Source organism: Lycorma delicatula, chromosome 8 (genome assembly GCF_047948215.1).
Source record: "Lycorma delicatula isolate Av1 chromosome 8, ASM4794821v1, whole genome shotgun sequence".
NCBI classification, from domain to species: domain Eukaryota; kingdom Metazoa; phylum Arthropoda; class Insecta; order Hemiptera; family Fulgoridae; genus Lycorma; species Lycorma delicatula.
In genome coordinates, this window is record NC_134462.1 from 12,122,846 (window position 1) to 12,144,773 (window position 21,928).

General features: G+C 30.8%; 1 protein-coding gene across 3 annotated transcripts in view; it reads left to right on the forward strand.

The window, feature by feature from the left end:
- Window positions 1-4,847: 4,847 nt before the first annotated feature.
- The window catches only part of Atac1 (Ada2a-containing complex component 1), a 56,435-nt gene continuing 39,354 nt past the window's right edge, over window positions 4,848-21,928 (forward strand). For 2 of the 3 annotated variants that reach the window (XM_075372673.1, XM_075372672.1), the window contains exons 1-2: window positions 14,833-15,061; window positions 19,566-19,688. In XM_075372673.1, the coding sequence (XP_075228788.1) occupies window positions 14,918-15,061; window positions 19,566-19,688 (267 nt within the window). In that variant the 5' untranslated portion in view covers window positions 14,833-14,917. Of the gene's footprint in view, window positions 5,122-14,832; window positions 15,062-19,565; window positions 19,689-21,928 lie in introns of those variants that run through there. The other variant, XM_075372674.1, reaches the window with a different exon arrangement.

A 21,928-nucleotide genomic window follows, 5' to 3' on the forward strand; every position in this document is an offset into this window, starting at 1 on the left:
CATGGTGTCTCGTGTCGCATTACTAAGTCACGACGATCAGGACCGCCACCGGCGGAGGGAAGCCACGACCCCGATCGCACGGGTTAACATATTCCGGCGGCGCAGCCACCCCCACCAACGGGAGCCCCCAAATCGAACCACAAACAATACAAATATAACCATGACACGATGCCAGTGCGCCTACCTCCAACCAATCCAATGCTTTAGCCGAAACCCTAGCCATCCGAGATCCTACTCCGATCGAGTACTTCGATTAAACTCCCTCTGCAGACCTACACACCACAAGGGCGCGAAGAAAACCAGCCACAATAGACTGTTCCTCGCGGATCATTCAGTTAATACGGAGATCCAGAAAGGAATGTATTCTCTCAAGTTCCCTAACAGCTTGTGAACGTTCGACCTCGTATCGGGACAGACGTAGAGGACGTGGTTCAGTGTATCATCAGTCCCGAAATCCGAACATTGACTCGAGTCCACCAAACGAAATACCATGCGTGTAGCGACCTGTGGGGGATTCGTCTCACCTGACCTGCCAAGATGTAAGGCCCCAGTCTTCAATCTCCTGCTTTCGTTCTGACGTCAATAGGTTATTTACCTTGGAAATTTAGCGTTCCTTACGCTCATTAGCCAAGATATCTATTGGTTTGACTCCGGCTATAACACAGACTGCCTCCCGCGAGACTTTTCTATAACCGTTTATAACAGTTAGTAAGAGGAGTCACCGGGCCCGCAGAAAAAATGTCCGCGCAATACTTAAAAACCATGGGTGAGCCCAGACAGGCGCAGCATACAGCATGATAGCTTCGCTGACACCCTTGTAAAGGGTACGCATGGTACATTAATTCAACCCCTAACCGGGATGAATGACTTTACAGATTCCGTAAAAACCCTCAACGAACATCCTTAAACTGAAAATTCTCATCACCCAAGTATTTTTGAGCCGTAACGTACCGAATAGGGAGACCAGCTATCCGAACCCGGATTCGTCGGGAAGCAGCCAATCGGTCCTTAACCAACATCATTATGGTTTTCTTTGGACTGAAAATCATCTTATGTTAGAGATTCCCAAATCGGAGTGTCTCACAGGCATGAGCAGCTCGGAACTCTGCCTCGTTACGCGAATCCCCTTCAATCAGTAGCAGCGCATCGTCAGCATAAGCGACGGCACGACAACCACCTGACAGCCTTAAACGCAACATGGAATCGAATTCTATGATCTAAAGAAGCGGACTCAGAACTCTGCCCTGAGGGCATCCTTTACAAATTTCCGAACCGTCATCACGCAAGGAAACGGTCCGATAACTGAAATAACTTGAGAGCACTTCTAATTCATTTCGTGTACACTTACGATTCTGCATCTGAAACAGGGCAGAGGGATACCATAAGTTGTTAAATACCTCGGATATGACCAGAAAAATCCCTAATACATATTAACATGGATTAGAGAAAGCTATCTATATCCATTACCGTGTGTATGGCATCCTCAATGCTCGTTCCCGGTCGGAAACCATACTGGTTGTTCATTAGCAAATGATTAGCGGCTAATCTAACATTAATACGCAAATATAGGACCAAAAACCCAGCCAATCACAGTCATGAGCGTTAGTGGACGGTAAGAAGAACTAACAGTAGGATTTTTGTCGTCACCTTTGAACAACAACACCAAGTCTCCACGCTTCCAACACGCCGGAAAGTGGCCTGCGAAGAGCAACCTATTATATATTCTAGTTAGAGGACCAAGGACTACTGGAAGCGCTCGGACGAGGAGCTCCACTGTGATACAATCATATCCGGGGGCCTGGGGCCTTGTGCCGTACCATACTACAGATCATCTGGCGCACCTCCGCCTCAGTGAACTCAGAAGATTGTAAGCCGGTCTTGGAAATCGCGACTTCCCACCCACCATAGTGTTATCCGGGAGAAAATCATTCAACAAAATATTAAGGACAAAATATTAACTGCGGTAATCCGCAGTTACGGCCGCACGCCGATCAGGATTACGCTCTCGTTGCGCAGCCCTTCTGAGTCAATTCACAGACTGCTTCATTACCGTCAGATTCCGAGATCACTAACCAGATATACGTTCCCGGCCACTGCCTCTAGGGTTGGCAGCTTCAGCCGCCGCCACCACCGCAGAAGTGAAATTTTCTGCTAGGACATCAATAGCAGGCCGTCAAGGTCTCAAGAAAAAATCAACAGTTTGGACATAAATCAATCATCCTACCTTTGATGTGTGGTATTCTTCAATCAGCATGTTAATTGATATGAGGATTGGTCAAAATCGACTGCTCCGCTAGCCGTCAGAACCTTTTCTTATCTTGAAATATATAATTACCACCAGTACCTACTGTTACTCAATCATTATCTTGGGCAAAAGAAAATAAAGACATGAAGCTGATTATCTCAGAAAATGGTTTTTTTATTATTGTAAATAGTGTGAATTCAGATTCTATAATTTATACAAACGGCTGTAGATACGATAATTCAGTTAGTTGTGTTTTGTGGTTGGCAATAGACATACATGTTTGGCCTTCCCAGTATTTCCAGTGTTTTCATCGTGGAGCTGTTTGCAGTTAACAAGGCCTTTAATATACTTAGCCCTGCTTTCCAGCACATACTTGTTTGCTGGATCCCCCCATATTGGAATTTAAAAATGAGCAGCAAATGATTGTGGAGCAAAAGAGGCCAGTTTGCAGCCTTCTTTCACAAATCATTTCAAAAGACCTTATCTGTTTTCTGAAGAGTGAGGTTTGTGATTAGTGGCAGAATGAATGGAATGCAACCATCAGTAATAAGCTTCATACAGTTAAGGACACTGTGTCACCCTGGAGCTCTTCATGTAGGAATAACTGTCACGAGGAGGCTATTATACCATTTGTAAATAGGCACATTAGGCTCACCCATGGATTTCTGATGAATCAGACCGATCCATGCATTTGCGTTCGCTGTGACTGGCTATTTTTTAACATCGTATATCTGGATTCAAAAATTTGATTATTCATATAATCTTTTTTCATCTATGCCGTTAGGTATTTTTGTTTTTTTAAGTTAAGTTTTAATTATTGTATTTAACTCTGGTTTTATTTCGCTTTTACCATATGGCATAGGCATTTTCCAACTGTATTGTGTTTATATTACTTTTGTTTAATTTCTAGGTTAATCTTTAAAATTTAATTTTTTATTGTATAAATATTGTGTTGAGGTAGTAATGATGACACTTAATTTTGCACCCAGGAGAGAAAAAAAAGAAAAAGAAATTTACAGGAATCACTACTCACAAGTCAAGATTAAAATCTGAATTTATTACTGAAATTATTCAAAACAATTCATTTTTAATATCAAACTGATCTAAATGTAGTTCTCTAAACAAGTGTTTAAACTTAATGTAACTTTGTTTTCATTTGAATGCTTTCATTAGAAGTCTGAAGATAGGATTTTATAACAAGAAGTTGTTATTACTTCTCAAGTTGTCCTACAATTAAGTAATTATTTGTAATGAATTGAAACTGGAGTCATTAAAGATGAGAAAATAAAGATATTGCAATTTGCTGATAACATTGTTATTTAGATGTAAACAAAAGATAAGACGACATTGAATAACATGGATTCATTGCTTAGAAAGAAATTCTGTTACAAAATAAAAATAAATCAAAGGCAAAGAAATGTCACCAAAAAGATAAGGATGTTCTCCCATCTTAGAAATTATAGAATTCTACAATTTATGTAGTAAAATTATAAAGGTTAGACAAAGTAAGGAAGACATATTAGAAGTAGACTGGCAGCACAAGGACCGAAAATTCCTGTGAAAAACAAGCTTAACTAATATCAAATGCAGATGTAGGAATTACAAAAAAATTAAAAATGAATGTTACAAACTTTTGAAAATATATGTATATGTTGTTTTGATATACGATTTACTTTGAGGTTGTTGATAATATTGTACACTGATAAAGTATGAAATGAAGAGGTTTTAAGATGAATCATAGAAAAGAGATGAAAAATAAAACCAGAATGTTGTATGTTGTATGTTGGATATTTATATTAATGTACCTAACCTAGGTTTAATTAAATTGGAAACAAATTGTAAAAACAATACACAATGATTACAGAAAAAAAATTAGGTTGTTGATTAAGGATAAAATAAATAATTGAAGATTAAGTTATTAGTTCAGAAATTAACAAAAAAAATTGATAATTGCATCTGACTAATCTAATGACTAATATTAAAAAAACACATATTTAACAAAATATTAGTTGGTTTTTTCAAAAATTACCTATAGTGCTATTTAATATTTGTTTAAGGGTAAGTTATATAGTGTTGAGGTGGTATTTGCTAAAGTTTAGCTTAATCAGAGTCTTAGAGATAATTTATATTCAAGTAAATTTTTATAACTTTTGCCTTAAATTGTTTATTGTCTGACTATAAATTAGCTAAATTATAATGCATGTAGGCTTATTTTAGTTAGAATTTCTGGGTATGGTTAGATTTTTATGAGGATTTCACCAAAATATTATAAAACTAGACTGATGTGGTGTGAACCAATGTGGATGTGTCATAATTTATTTTACTGAATTTGTGGTTAAAGTAATTTATTCATTATTTAATTTATTTACACATACACACCACATCACACAAAAATAGAACCATTAATTGGTTGGAAATTTCTTAGAAAAATTAAAGATTATTTTACTGACATATGCATTATTGGATTCGGAAAGGTTAAACTAGATAATTTTTGCTGAAATCATTCCGTTTCTGTCTATGGTGATAAGAGATGTTTTCAAGGGAAAATCATAAATTGCTGTCATTGAATTGTTAACTCGTTATACAGCTAAAGGTAAACGAATATTTATTCAGTTGAGAGATATTTAATCAGTTAACATACGATAAAATAATTAGGAAAAACAAAAATTATTGTTTCATATTTAAGTAAACATCGTTATTTACTGGCTGTGTAGGATAGTTTTCTAGTTCATTCTGTTCAATTCAGTTATTATAAACGCATTCTAGTGGATTTTTTTTTAAATTAATAAAAAAACAATGCTTTACTTGAGCAAGTTATTCGTGTGTTCAATTCGCCTTTGAATGTGTGAGTTGTAATTTTATACGGCATTACCATGGTAAGGTAACTGATATTTGTATTACTTGTACACTTATATTAGATTTTTATAATAATACCTTATTAGTTACAAAAATATTATTATATGTGTGCTAAAATTTACAATATTCAGATCATAAAAATGAATTGAGTTTTCTTTTTTAATAATTATTTTTTCAGTAAAACGTAACTTTGATGGTATTTAAACTTCTACTAACGCAAGCAGCAATATTTATTATCTAAATTTTTAGTGAGGTATAGTTTATTAATCTGCCCCAAAAAAGAAATTTTGTAGAAAGAATTACAATACTAGAAAAACACCCACAATACAAATCAAAGTAGTAGGGTTTCAGTTAACTAATGTTCATTAATTTTTTTTAACCAAATCAAAAGTTCGCCTATTCATTAATGTGTGAAATCAGTATAAAAAAAAAAACATATTGCATTTTTCATTCTGGTATATATTATTTTCATTCTGTTATCATAAATAAGAAATTAATGTTTACGTGAATAATTTCATATAGACTCATATCAATTTATAATTGCCGGCTGTGAATGATTCAAAGTAATATTACTGAATAAACTTACTTCATTTTTTCTTATTAAATGATTTTTTATTAGACAATATTACTCTATTGGTGAGTTCTTAAACAATAAAAAAAAGTTTCTGCTAGATGTTTTCAAGTATCAAAATATTTTTCATTAACCTTCTACTTGTATTCTGGACATCATACAAAATTTCATAAAAAAACAACTTGAAGTTCAAGAAGAAATCAGTTATCAAGAAAACTGATAACTGTTGGAAAAAAAATCCAAGGAAATTAATTAGACTTATTATCCCTCACTCTGAATACAATTTTCAAATGTATAACCAAAGTATCATATTAATGTAATGGAATAATATAATTAATATAAAAATGTAACTTTGAGCCTGGAATGACAAAATAAGAAAGAAAATTTTTTTTTGCTTTGAAATATAAAGATTTGCAAAAACCCAATGTAAAATTTAATCTGATAAACACGCTTTTGTTGTTTTGCATGTACTGTTAGCTGGAAAACTAGAAAAAAATTGGAAACCAAGGAATTAGTGGGTTTAGCAGGATTATTTTATAGCAGTAAAACTATTGGTTACATCGTTGGTTTGTATTTTTGCATGCAAAACATTTCTACTCATGATATACAGTGAAGTCTTTAGATTTTCTGAAATTCTATATTGACTTCATAAAAAGCATTATCTTAATTTAGTGTAATTTTTTTCATTATTACATTGTTACCTGAATAAATGCTTCTAGTCATTTAAAATACATAAGCTCAGCTTATAGCATTCAAGATTGTGCAGATATCTCAGTTAAAATATTACTTATCTGTATAAATGTTTGTTCTTGTAGAACTTTTAAAAATTGCTTAAATTTGTAGTTTTATTGTTTTCATTAGGAATTTTAATAATATTTATCGAGTTCTCAAACTTGGGTTTTGACATGTTTATTGCTTAAGAAGTAAATACCTCTTAAGCACACACACAGTATAACAAATATATAAAGTAGAGTAAAATTGTAAAGTAGAGTAATTAAAGTGTTATACTGTGTATTACACAGTATAACAAATTTATAAAATATTTTTTAAAAATCATGTTACAAATTCAAAAAGAGATGTTTTAAAATATCAGATGTTTATTGTGTAACGTGATTAAGTAAAAACGTCTAATGATAATTTTTTGACTTGCCATGTTGTTGATGATTGAAAAACTGCTTTCTGTACTCTGTAGCTGAATTTGTCATTAAAATTTTGTCTACAAAGGTCACTAGCACTTAATTTACCTATCAAGAATAGAGATGATTGAACCCAAAAATTTTCTGCTGCCATGAGGTTTTTGTCAGTGATACAGCATACGCTGCAGGTGTAAGAACTGTCTCCTTTTCAAATGCCATAATACTGGCTATAATGGAGCTACAAAAATGGAATGTTTTTGAACTTATTACAGAAATTTTTCAGGCAGCTTTAAAACAAATTTGACATGTTTTATTTTATCAGTGTCCCATGGAAAATTCTTGTCCTGACAGAGTGTGCACAAGTATTACCAAAATACTATGATGTTTGTCAAGCATGATTCTTTAGATGGAGTGCTGCGAAGTTTCATACGCGTGCGTTTAGTTTATTGTTTGTGGCAATCGAATGAAGCAAAAAATTTTGGGATTTACTGAAAATTATGGATGAAATTGAAGTTTGATGAATTGATAAAGTAATCTTTTTTATAAGATTTAATTGACATACAAAAAGAGTTAAATTCGATTTTAAATGATTCTTCCCCATTGTTTTCGACAGTGAAAAAGTGGGCTGCTCAATCTACGTTGTTATATCCATTCAAAATGAAGACCCAAAAACTGCTACGACCGACGAAATCTTCTCAAAAATCAACAATACCTTATTGAATGATGGCCGACTGAAGGCGTACCCACTACATTTTAGATGAAGTTTTGGATATTAAAGCTTCCTACTCCATGGGTGCCTCTTTTTTTAATAGTAGAGCACTCTATTTTTTGTTAAAGACGCATTTGACTGAACACATCTCGAGGATGGTCAGACTTATTTAAACGTTATTCCGTCGCCAGGTTCTTTGACATTTTATAACTGTAGATGAAACGTAGATTCACCCCCATTACATACCAGAGACCAAGCAGTAGGTGGGAGCAGATGAAAGTGCGTCAAAGAAAGCGAAAACGGTTGCGTCTGCGGGAAATGTCATGATCACGATTTTTTTGGGGTTTTCGTGATGCAGTGCCCATAGACTACTTGTAGAAAGACAAGTCTATCACTAGGCAGCATTATTCATTATTTGACTGATAGAAGTAGATGGAGTGCTGTTTATTCTAGATGTCCACATCTGCCGAAAGTGTTTTTTTTTTATCACAATAATGCGTCTGCTCACACGTCTGCAAAACTCCATGACCTACGCTTTGGAAGTTCTATATGTGTCGGAATTGGCTCCCAGCGACTACTTTCTCTTAGCAAACCAGAAGAAACGATTCGCTGGATGAAGATTCATTTCAAATGATAGGGTCAAAGCTGAGACCACCGATTATTTGCAGATTTAGACAAATCGCGTTATACTGAGATTATTAAAAAGTTTTGATAATTTTTAATTAACATTTGAATCCATCCTTAATATATGATGAATTACAAGTTATGATAAATGTTAAACTTCCTTAAAAATAGTTTTGACCTTTTCTGAAAGAAATTTGTGGGACAGGTTCTAATGACATGAGGTGATTTCTCTATGAGCTTAAGATCTATTCAGTGTAGCTTACATTCAAATAATGTTACTCTATTGGCTTCCACATATCTGCTTGTTCTATTTCTTTTATTGTTACGACAATCAAAATTTAATTTAAAATCTAGAATTAGGCCTTCACCTACTTTGTTTTTACATAATTAAAAGAAATTCCTTTACTTTTAGTTCTTGAAGGTCATTGAATTTCTCTTAATTCTATCTGTATCATCTGTTATCTGCACATTTTAAATTTAGTTTAGTTTATGATTCTGCAAACAGTTAAATTTTTAGTTAATTTATTGCACTTCTTTTTTGACAGGAATTTTTAGTAACATACATTGTCTCTCACATCCCATTTGGCATTCCCTTCTTTCCTGCAAATTATTACCCATATTCCTTATCTACATTGCTTTCATCACTCAAGACACCCATTGCCGTGGAGGTCATCTGTGTCTTCTTTTTTATGGAGCCCATTGAAATATCTTTCTGGGCCATTAACGTTATGCAATGCCTAAATATCTTTTATTAGAATATTTTTTTTAGAAATAAATGAATTTAAAAAAAAATTGATCAGTCCTTTCTCCTTAGAAGAAAACAGATTATTTTTTTGTGTACAAATAATTGGTGGACGAAGTCAGTTTGGTAGTGACTGATTAAAAATAGAATGGATAAAAGATTGAAATTCAGACAACCTTTGTCCATGCTGAGTTAAATGCAGTTTAAGGCCTATTTTAAATAACATTTTAAAATTAAATTAAAAATTAAAAACAGATTTTATGATTATAACAAAAATGATGACATGACATGAAAGGTTATGAATGCTATTGTCAAAAAGGTATTTAAAAAAAAACAACTATATATGTGATTGCCATATGCTTGGATGTTAAACTCAAACAATATTTCAACAGAAATAAATGAAAATGGGTATTTCTAACAATTCAGATGATGTGTGAGATTATTTGGTATGAAGTGTTGATAACTTTTTAACAACTGTAATTTTACTTCATTTCTGATGTTAGAAAAATTTGTTTTCAAAAATTTACACTTGAGAATGTTTTTTATGGTTGCAATGGACTAAATTTCTGACAAAAAAAATGTTCACTTGTAAGATGCTAAAAAATAATTATTAAGTCAAAACTAAAAGAAAATAATTCCACCTGCTCCTTCAAAGAGTACTGGTTTAACTGTTAATAGTAGTAGTGTAATAGTTAAGCCCACGGGGCTGGTCTAGTGGTTAACTCATCATTGCAAATCAGATGATTTTTTAATTGAGAGTTCTAAAATTCAAATCCAAGTTAAGGTAGTTACTTTTATAGGGATTTGAATACTAGATTGTGGATATTGGTGTTCTTCGATAGTTGGGTTTTAATTAACCACACATCTCATACATATCATCCTCATTCCTCTGAAGTATGTTAATGTTGCTCCTTAATTCAAGTACATTGTGCTTAATGAAAAAAACTTCTGCAACAGTTAATATTATTGATGTGATAAGATTCTGGCAATGCTAATTTCATGCATATTGTTGTTTATACTTTTAATTAGTTTTTACTTATTACAGTTTTATTTTATCGGATTATTTGAAATTCCCTTTAGGCTTTTAGTTTGAATGAAGTAAAATGTGGTTTTACTGAAAATGTTGAGCATGTCAAATGAATACTGATGTGATTATTTCTACTCCACATAAAATATTGAATATGTTATTTATAAATCCTTGTAAAAAACAATTTAGAGATAACCAGCGTGGATTTATGAGACAATGATCAACATATACTAATTAGTTAATTTTATTCATTTTACATTAAAAATTTTGGATTGATCTGGACATATAAATTTTGTATAAAATTCAAGCCAAGATTTTAACTTTTTTGGTTCATATCTTATAATTCTAAAATCTGTTCAGTTTTTCAGGTGTATCACAGGGTCCAGCTTAGGGCCTTTGTTATTTTTAATATAACTTAATACTTAATACAAATGTATTAAGTATTCTTAATTCTTAATAAATGTATTATTAAGTTTTTTTGCAAATGATGCAAAAACTTTATAGAAACATGATCTCTACTAGAAAAGCAGAATATTTCAAATGGATATTGATAATGTGTTTGATTGGTTTAATTATAGCTAAATTTTAATGTTAAATGGCAATTACTTGTAAAAAACAAATTATTGATTTTATTTACAAATTAAACAATGAAGAAATTAAGAAAGTGCTGGAAGTTATGAATCTGGGAATTTTGTTCTCTAATTTGTAAAGGAGTTTAATAGATGTTTATACAGTTATTTTGCTTACCAGTTATATACTATTTAGAGTTTAATTATCTAATCAGGAATTCTTTACCAAAATATATTTGTAAAATTAAGAAGTTAAAGTACACTTTTCAATAATTCTTTATTATAAAAAAAACATACATTTACCTCTATTAATTTACTGTGCCAGACACTTCAAAAAATGTTTCAAATTAACTAATTATAGAAAAGGATAACTGTCTGATTTGAGATGTTTGTAAAAAAAACAAATAGATTAATTGACTACAGTTGGGTGATATGGAGTATTGGATTATGTATTTTTGTTGTAAGGGGCTTTTTCATATTCTGCATATTAATACAGAAATGTTTGCTTATTCCCCACTTTTTTTAATAATGAGGAGTTTTAATTGAATCAAAAGATTTTAATATTTTAAACAGTGGGACCGTGATTGATTTTATAAAATCGATTAGTGATTTTTATTTATTTTCTAATAATCAAAGCTTTGAACTAAACTGATTTATTTTTGTTTTCTTCTGTTATTATTTTTTTATCATCTTTTTTATAGTAATAATATAATAACCGTCAAAGCATAAATATTGAATTTATAGTAATATATTACTGATATTTTGTTTTGGCATTCATTTTATTACTTATGATATTAATTTATGTTTATGATATTAATTAGTTTTGTTATTTTTAATGTTAATTTTATTATTGTTATATTATAATAGCTAATCTAATATATTCATATCAGTATGATGATGATCTTGTTTTATAAGTATTTTTTGCAATTAATGACTGTAATAAAAACTGATGCGGACACCATATGACTTCCTTGTACGCCTATTAAATTACATCTACACATTTTTTTTTAAATGAAAAGTACACAACATTTTATTTCATTAATAGCTTCTGATATTTTTTTTATTGTTATTATTGAATTATTATTTATTATAATTTTTTTACAATCAGGGGTTAATAAATTAATAAATAGATATATTTAAATTAAAAAAAAAAGTTAAAAAATAGGAGATTATGTTTGATTCGAACCTATGTGCCCTATCTTTATAAGATACAAATATATCATTAATTAAAATTTTATTTGGCCAATGAAAATAAGTACCACTTATGATATACTGTTGAAGATCTGTCAGTGAGGGCTTATTACTGCAGTTAAGAAAATGTCCAAAATCCAAATTTTCTTGGATTTTGGGCTTTTTTGGACACTTTTGGTCCAGTCGATTGTAATGAAAATGGGACTAGATGTTACAACAGTCCTAAATCCAAAATGTCAACATCCTACAGCTAATTGTTTTTGAGTTATGCAAGATACATATGTTTGTACGTACAGATGTCACACCAAAACTGGTCCAAATGGATTTACGGATGGACAAAATGGATATTTCTGTTGATATCAGAAAACCAAATTTTTTTAGCGATCACAATACTTCCATTACTTCTTACAAGGAAGTAAAGGAAAAATGTTAGTGTGGTTGGTTAGTGACAATATTATTACTGTTTCAGATTTCCTGTTGCACTTTTCTTATAATTTACCATTCAAAATTTTTTTTTTCAGTTTTAAGTTACTGTGGTTATGACTAATTAGTATATTATTTCAGTGTATTTACTGTAAGTTTGCAGTTATATGTCGGCTCTGCAAAAGTTGTTTAAGTAAAATTGAGTGTAGTTACTATACTTTAACATATGTAAATTTAATTGTCAGTGATGTAATTACTGGATTCAATGTTTTTTCTACATTATTATTTTGTTTTGACTGTCAGAATTATGTTTTTTGTATAATTACTACTATTATTATTTTTCTTTGATTTATGTTGTACATATATGTAGGCATAAGTAGGTACATTTTTAATGGATTTGTTATGTTGAGTATCAGTAAATAAATAAAATACATTATTATTTTATGAGAGCAATGGTTTTTGTCCGGTAAGACGGTTTTATTACATAACTGCCCGAAAAAGGAGTGTAATGTATTTAGGGTGTATGTATGTATTTTTGTTCTACTGGAACAGCTCAATGGCTGAACCAGTTTAGATGTATGATTCTCGCGTTGGAATCCTTACATTACCGGAAATGTCATGGTTTTATACATACATATACACAATAAACATATATACATATGTTTAAAAAATCATATGATTTTTTAACAGGCAGTATATTTGATCACGTAAGCATGTTCTTTCTTCTTGCTGTTCTGTATTTACGGTGTATGTATGTATGTATGTATGTGTTTGTTCCACCGTAGCAGCACAAAGGCTGAACTGATTTAGATGTATGACTCTGCATTGGAATCTTTACTTTACCAGGAGTGTCAAAGACTATATAAATATCTGTTTATATATGTTAAATAAATTTAAAAAAATTAGAAAAAGAATTATACTATATACAAAATTTTCACCCACATATTCTTTAATTATCCTATATTAGTAATTAAACTAAAGAGCAATCAATGTTTGTCAGTGTTATTTTTTTGGCAGTTGTGTTTTTTAATATTTATCTCTTGTTTATTTATATTTTTGAAATACATGTTTTGTTAGATCTTTAAAGGGGTATTGATGAATTGGTTTTACTCAGACCAAGTGTGAGGTATAAACAGACAACAGATTTATTAAAACCAAAGTTGAGAATTTTTTTTAGAAAATAAATTACTTAAAAGTACGGTATTCAAATGAAATTGAAAATTTGATTTGTACATACAGAGATGTATCTGCAAGCAATAACATCAGTTTACACGAGGATCAGAACAGCAGTATTAATTTTTGAATGTGGTTACAAGACTGACTGAAATCTTTTACATTTATATATATATAAATGAAAAATTTTGGTTTCTGTCTGTTCAACAGCTTCACATGAGAAAAACCAACAGATTGCTTTCAAATTTTCAGGATACATTCGTGATCCTAGGGAAGGTTAAGCCATAGATTGAGACCCTAGCATCCTTGGGGGTTAAGTTAAGAATTTTGCTGTTAGGACAACGACCTAATACTGTTTTTAATTCAATTTTTTAACGTAAAATTAATAGATTGTGCATTTTAACATATTCAGTTTTCAGCTCGCTACCTTGGCCCCAACAATTAATAACAATTAAAACCTTTCAGGCTTTAATTGTTATTTACCACTATTATTTTCAAAACTATGAGAATAACAAATACAGGGGTCCAGGAGGCTGAGCCCCATGGCTAGCCAGGAAAGAGTTGCTTCACTCATCCTTCGCGACATGGCTAGTTAAGTTAATAGACTTTTTATATTTATAACATCAAGAATGGGTAAGTGTGTGACTCTACCAGATAAAATAGGTTTCCTCAGCATTCACATGGTGAGATCATGGAAAGTTATGGTAAAATTTTTATCCAAATCGCTCATAGAATATACCGTTAATTGTAAAATAAAAGTATAAAGATTATGGTTAAGACTTAAATATAACAATATAACAACATATAACAAACTTAAACATCTAATAAATACATGAAACAGTGACACTAAATAAATAAAGTAAGTAAAAAAAAATAACAAAATAACAATTTAGCAAGCATTAATGAAAATTATTTTGTGTAATTTGCAGAAAATAAAGTTTTTTAATAAACTGGTATTATTAAAAAGAAATCACTGAAGATAAATACTGTGTTTGCAAAGTAAAAAAAATATGTACTTTAAATAAATGAGTGGGCAAATTATTTAATTTTGGTAATTTATGGTATTATTTGGGAATTGGTAATTTATCAAAAGTAGCAACTGAAACATAAGGTTATTTGTCAAACACTTAAGTATTGTGGAATTCACCAAAAAAACATTTGTTTAATTGTGATGGATATTATTTATTTAATAATATGTCATTTTTAACATAGGTTATTCATTTGTAAATATAAATGTATGATAAGTTAGAATTTTCAGTTTACCTAAAATTGCCATACACGACCTATATTAAACGCGCCAAACTATGCGAGAATTTAGTTTTGTATCTTGAAAACTCGTTATGTTGAATGGCCCAAGAGATTATATATTTCGGGAAGGAATTAATGTACGTTGGGGTAAAAAAATGAATAACGGAGACAAGGTTAGCGTTTTGTGACAACGTTGAAGAACATAACCGTATTTACTATAAAATAATTATCGTCATTAAAAAAGCTAAATTATTATATACTCTATGTGACCCTTTTTGCACGCAATAGCGTCTATGAATTGCAGAGGACGAACACGTGATCGTAGTAGCCGCTAGTGTCACTGACGTTAATGGAAGATTGCGAGTTTTAATTATACTAGGAATTTATATTTTGATATTAAATCATGGAGGTAAAGGTAGATTCAAATGCTACTGATGAAGACTTCAGCTTTGCAACTGATGATCCAGATTTGAAAGTTGATCCATATTATCAGAAGCTACTTAAAATCCTATGCCTTTTGGAAAACCAAAGAATAAAATACGTCCAGGTAATAGTGGATATATTTTGTCTTTCTATTGTTTGTTCCATATTGTTTTTATTTAATCTTCATATAGCAATGTAAAACTGCGCGTGAAATTTTTTTTAGAATTTTCATTTTTGTGGTTTCATTTTAGGTGTGTTAATGTTATTTGAAAAGCTATGGAATGTTTATGGTCTTATTCGATGTGTTTGTATTTAACGTCTGAGTAGGATCTTCAACAGTTTGTATTGTGTTAGAAATATCGCTGTTCTACTGTGTTACATTCAGTTCAATGGAACATACCACTTATAATAAGCACAACCACTAGTTTGTAAAATAAAATGTAACTTATTAAAACTAGTTTTTTTTGTGTTTTATAAAATTAGAATGTATTTATTATTTTAAGTAGTGTACCCTATTGCAAACAGTATTATCAAAATTGATAGAAAAAACATATTTATATATTTATAAATATTCAATTTTGAAATTGAATTTATTTAAAATAAAAAAAAATGTTTTTGTAAGCAAAAGTATAATTTAATATCACGTTTGTTCATCCAACCATTAAAAAGGTTTTACTGTACAATAATTTTTTATTATCTATTCATATGAAATAGTGCTTGCTGTTTTCTGTCCTGTTTAAATTTCGTAAAAGTATTATATATTTTTAAATATACTAGTTAAGAATGTGTACTTTTCTTCTGCTGGTGTGTGTTTACAATATTTGTCTGTATAATGAGTACATAATATTAGCAACAGTAATAATATTCAGCCACATTACAAATTATGTTGATATTTCACATCACATAACATGTAAACATAACAGATAAATACTGTTACTTGTGTTATATTTGTTAGTTCTCAAAACTGTTACAGTTAACCGCCTGAAATTAACTGGTCAATGAAACCTATATTATCTTTTAAAAAAGCGTAGACCGAATAGTTACATACATGACTCATGGATCTTGTGAGCCATGAATTTTATATGTAACTCAATTGAAACTATTGTGATTATTCCAAAATGTGACCTAATGTTCTGCTGTGTGATAAGTAGGATCATACTCTATAACTGTACTGTATATTTTTGTTTTATTTTATTATAATTAGTTGTGAATTATAGATTAAGGACTGTGCAAAACACTAATTTATACAAATATTGTAAATTATGAACTTTATATCATAAATTTCCCTTTTTTTGTCATGTACGATAGTTGACAGCAGTTATGTTTATACAGCAGTATATTTTGTTGATGGTGTTAAATGTGTTTTTACATTTACAGTATTGTTTTTACTTTGAATTCTTTTAGTTTTAATGGTTTTTGTGTTATTTATGTAAATGAATTCTCGTTATGCTTACTGCTTTGGATTCATTAAATAAATCTACAGAGTGGCCATAAAGTCGCTTGCCATGATAAACATACAGGTTGGTAATAGTAAATGTTATCAAGTGATTATAAAGATTAATCAGCTGCTTTCATTACTCAAATTGTTAGATTTGAATTTATGTTATTTTTATCCATTTTGTAAAAATTTTGATTTGTGCAGTGTAAAGTTAAAATGACAAGACAGAAGCACTTATTCAATTGAACAAAGATTTTTTGCTATTGTTTGGGTGCCTGAGTGTACAAACACAAATGAAAACTATGAAGAAACAAATTTCAAAATTTTTGTAAGGAAGATCCAACAGTATTAACATTAAAAGTTGAAAAAAAAGTTTTCAATTGGGTCATTCCTCAATTTGATGTTTCAAATTGAGGAATCTGGACGTAGTTTCAGTCAGTTGAATAGGTGTGATATTGTTAAGAAATCCTTTTTATGATCTCTTATGTCAACTAGGAAAGATATTTAGAGTTAAATTTTCCTTGTTCAATACTTCTGAAAATAATGTTTAAATTCTAGTGTGCTCTTGGTTAATGAGCTTCCCAACAGAGACATGTCTTTAAGAGAAACTTGTTGCAAAGCTCTTCTAAATATTTTCCCAATGTTCAGTTACAAAAACCAGTTTTTTCTCTCAAGTATGCCGTTAACGGAGTAATAACTTTTGGGTGTAAAGAAAATCTCCACTTTTAATGATTAAATCACAGACCACCAACCAGAAATGATTATGAACAGTGTACTAATAATGTCAGTGATATCTGAAATGGATCTGATAAGAGCATGATTTTTTATTTACTACTGTTGACTGCTATGGTCGTTAGCTAATAAAAATGCCCTGAGTATGCATTGTAATTGCTGCCTATGTTTGTTTTGGGTCATTCCACATCAAATCAATGAAAATAAATGCACTTCTCAGATTCATGTCCAGTAATTCAAATAGAATTTACAGGTTTGCCCCTCTACCCATGAAGTGATAAAAAAAAATATTTTTCAGTCACTCGGTGAGTGAAATGGAAATTTTTTATGGTACATCACTTAGCAAGATTTTGTGATATTAACAGTTCAAGGTCACCAAAAACATTATTTAACCTTGAATATAAAAGTGTTTTTTTAAATTTGAAAAAAATAAACTTTGCTTCCTTAATGTGTTGTACATGTGGTAAACATTTCATAATGGGATTATGTTAAAAAATAATTTTGTAATAATTAGGTTCAGCAGAATATTCCAATTGAGATTCAGTCGGTGAAAACCCTCTCCTTCCAGTCTTCCAGACTAAGGCACTTGATGAGGCAGAAGAGTAGCATGCCGTGACATGCACTCCTAGTGCCAGCAAAAGAATCTACGCGTTTCATTCTGTTGAGGTGAGTAAAGCAAGTCTGGATCATCTCTTGAAACAGAAGGTTGAGGGTGTCCTCCCCAAGAGGATTAATCATATCAATAAAGTGATGCAAAAAAATATATTTCACATTTTTCAATCACTTTGTTAACTGAGCTTGCCTTTCTCTACAGTGGAATTTTATGACTAATTTAACACAGCCTTGGACCAGAATACCGTGACTAGCATGAAACCATCAACTTGTACAGCTTCAAGTAAAATGTACTGCTGCAATCTATTTCAGAAGTAAAGTCATAATTCTTGTGAGAAAAACCTGAGAAGTGTAAGCAAGAACTTTGTGCAAATATTTACTTTTCTTAAATAAGGTTACAAAATTTGTGATACTTGCTGCAAACAGTTATATAAGCCTCTGCTAAAAATAATGCTGAAGAATATACTAATGATGAAGAATTTCAACAATTAGATCCTTGTGTTCCCCAGAAAAAGATGAAGCTGTAAATACTCTGAACAGAAGGTTGATTGTTTTAAATGAATCACCTATTCAGAAAAAATGACTATGCGAAAGAAAATACCCTCAAGAAAAGCTTAAGAAAGCAGCTTTCTTAAGCTGCTGCTAAGTAGTGCTTTTGAGCACTACTGCAGCAGTAGTGTTCAAAAGCAAAATATTGATTATGGTTTCATATTCCGAACTAGATGCTATTCCTTTCTCCTCTGTACGTGAAATAATCAACCAATTGAAGGAAAAATTTAATACTGCAAATGATAAGAGCATCCGGATCCAAATATTGAGAATTTTAAAAGACATTCATGATGAATTTGGAGTATCAGACTACATTGCAAGGAAGGCTAAAAGTCTGGTTAAAGAAAAAGGTTTCACGTCGTGTCCTAAACCTGAAAGAACTTTAAATTTTGAAACAGCAGAAAAAGTAACTGATTTGTATGAGAGTGAGGAAATAAGTTGAATGATAAAAAAAAGTCGCCTGTAAAAAAAAATTTGTTTCTTTTAGATAAATGGAAAACGAGAACATGTTCAGAAAATATTAATTCTGTGTAATTTCCGTGAAGCTTTTGCATTGCTTAAACAGAAGTATACATTGCTGATAATAGGATTTTCAAAGTTCTGTGAACTCAGGCCTAAGTACTGTATTCTTGCAGGTGCAAGTGGACTCCACTCTTTTGTTCCACTGAACAAGAATCAGGTGTAAGTGAGGGTGTTTTAATTTTCTGACACTCAGCAGTAGCAAGCACAATAAATATTGATGATGATCTTGAATTCACAGAAGTGGTTGGGTTTTTGATACGAAAATATGATGGATATTGGTGGTTGGGGTATGTTCTAGACTCAAATGAGGAAAATCAAACGGTGAAAATCTTACGTGAAAATTCTTACGTCCACATGGACCTTCACCTTCCTTCCACTAACCAGACTTAGGGATGTTCTTAATGTTCACAGGAGTGATATTATTTCGAAAGTAGATCCCAGGTTAAATCCAACAGGAAGAATTTATAACTTCAAAGCAAGAAGTGGACAATGCTAACCAGAAGTTGTAAAAAGAAGTGTACACTGTGTAATTCTTCTGTAAATATCTTTGGAAGCTATATGATTGTAGTTAAGTGGTGAGTATGTACAAATTTATTATTCTATTTCACCATGATCACATTGCAATCCCATTATTAAATGTTTACCACATGTACAACATATTAGGAAGCATTGTAGTATTATACCTGAGTAGTTTGTATTCAGACTATTTACATGTGAGCTTATGGTATATATTATTGTAATACTGTTGTTTAAGAATATGTCATTTCTGTTTTAGCGAATTGATGCAATTTGTGATGTAAGTAAATTACTTGATAATGAATCTGCTGCAGTCTTAAAAATGAGTGAAAATGGAGAGTTGGATGAAGTGATCCCTCCAGTTGAAGAGGTGGAAGATGATGTAAGTCCCAAATAATTGACTGATTCACTATTTAGCTGATGGTAATTTTGAACTTTTTATGATAGAATTACAAAATAATTATAATTTTGAACATCTTTGGCTGCCATCTAGTTATTACTACAGCAGACATCCAGATTTATGACTGCTCCATTTACAATCGCTTGCCGTAACTATCTCCTTAATTAATTAATAATTTACTAAAAATAAATGATTGATGTTTATTATAAATAATGGTTAATACAAAGGTAATGGTTATTAATTGCTTTTCTTGTCCTTGCAATAGTACTCCAGATTGTTATAATAATCCGACTTTGTCCTAAAATTCATATTAATATTTTACTGGATTCTGGAAAATTTACCATTTTATTAACATAAACTGGTGGTCAGTGGTATAGTGTTTCTCAGTGAGAAATCAAATTGATTTGTTCAGTGTGCTGAAAAAATCTCCTGACAGAAGGTGTATTTCATTAAGAGAGATGTGGAAAACATCTTTATCTCTTTCTAAGAAAATGGATCATTTATTAGGATTGAAGGTGGTATCCAAAAAATCATAAATTAAAAAATGGATACTAATGTATCAATTTGTACTTGCTCTCTGAATTCCAGCTCTATATCAAGGAGACTTTGGCATTCTTCTCAGCTCTTAGAATTTCTGTTTTCTTTTTTGAATCTTTTCCTCCCTTTTTTCTGAAGTTCACGTTTTAGTTTTTAAACTTTTACAAAGTTAACTTTGTCTTGGTTTTTCACTTTGGTGAAGTTTTTTCTCTGAGTTAGTCACAGTATTTTTAACTAAGCACATATACTATTTCTTGAATTAAACTAACTACAGCATCATAACACCACATTAAATTTTAACATGTTTAATAAAAGTTATATTTTTATTTGATAGCTACAACCTGATGACACTGTTCTATTACAGTTGCTGTTTTAATTCTTTCCATGAGATACTTTTTTAATAAATCAGGATCAGATACATCTGAAAATTGACTTAATACTGTCATTCCTGGAACTAGCAATTGAAAGTGCTCTTGTTTGTAGTTTTCACTGGCATGTATATATGCAAGTCATTACATACACTAATATACTCATTTTTTTATTTTTTTTAATATACATGTTGATTTAATATGTATATATATATTTTTTTTTTATAAATTTTCACCGATTGTGTTTGTATTAGGGTCTTCATGATAAACGTTTACAAAAAAAAAAATTCACCAGAAATTTTTCGAGACATTGAAATTCAGTAAAATTTAGTTTAAATTAAAAGAGTAACTTAATACATTAAAATTTGATTTTGAATCTCCATAAGTAAGTTCTATTTGTGTTAGCATAATGTAGTTTTCTAATTATTTGTTGTCTTCCAATTTATTTATTTTCTTTTAATGGATTGGCTGCTGGGATAATTAGTCATGTAGAATCTCATGAAACTAATATGTACAAGGTCAGTATCACTAGTTGGAAGGTTCTAGATAGCTGGTTATTATTATTATATGAGTTGTTTTATGTCACTACATATCCAATTTAAAGATGATTTTGTGATTAGTAGACTTAATTATATAATCTGAATTGTATTGTTTTAATCTCTGTGATTTATTTTAATTTCTTTAATTTATATGCTATTTATAAATAATAAATTTATGAAAACATATCTTAATTAACAATTACGAAAATAATTACTGTATTTAATTTGTTGAGTTACCAGTGGATATCCGAGATGAGATGTACTTGCTTACAAAATAGAGGAGCTGTGGGCAGTTTAATAATTAGAGTAAAAAAAAATGATTTTACTGTGGTTTAGAATAAAAAATAAAAAAAAAATGCTGGCAACACAGTTGTAGGACTTTACTGTAACACAGCTTTTTTCTGATGCATGACTTACTCACACATATATGCACAACTTAATTTAAAATATTATTAATTTATTTAAATACAATATTTTTTGTTTATTTATTTAAATGATTATAACTAAAAAGCGCACGCACATACCGTATTTCATTTGCGTGGATGTGGCAGTACTAATAGCCACTTTAAATATTATTCATTTATTTAATTCTACTGTTCGCCTGTGACGTCATAACATAGCAGACAACTACAGCAGTAGTTTGGCCGCTAAGTGTGATGGGTATCTGAGGGGGTTGGCTGGATTAAGACCCCACTTTGGTAGGGAACAAATTTGTGGATCCAGCGAGATGCTAATAGAAAAAACTGAAAAAGGCCTACTGTATTGCCTTCTACAACTT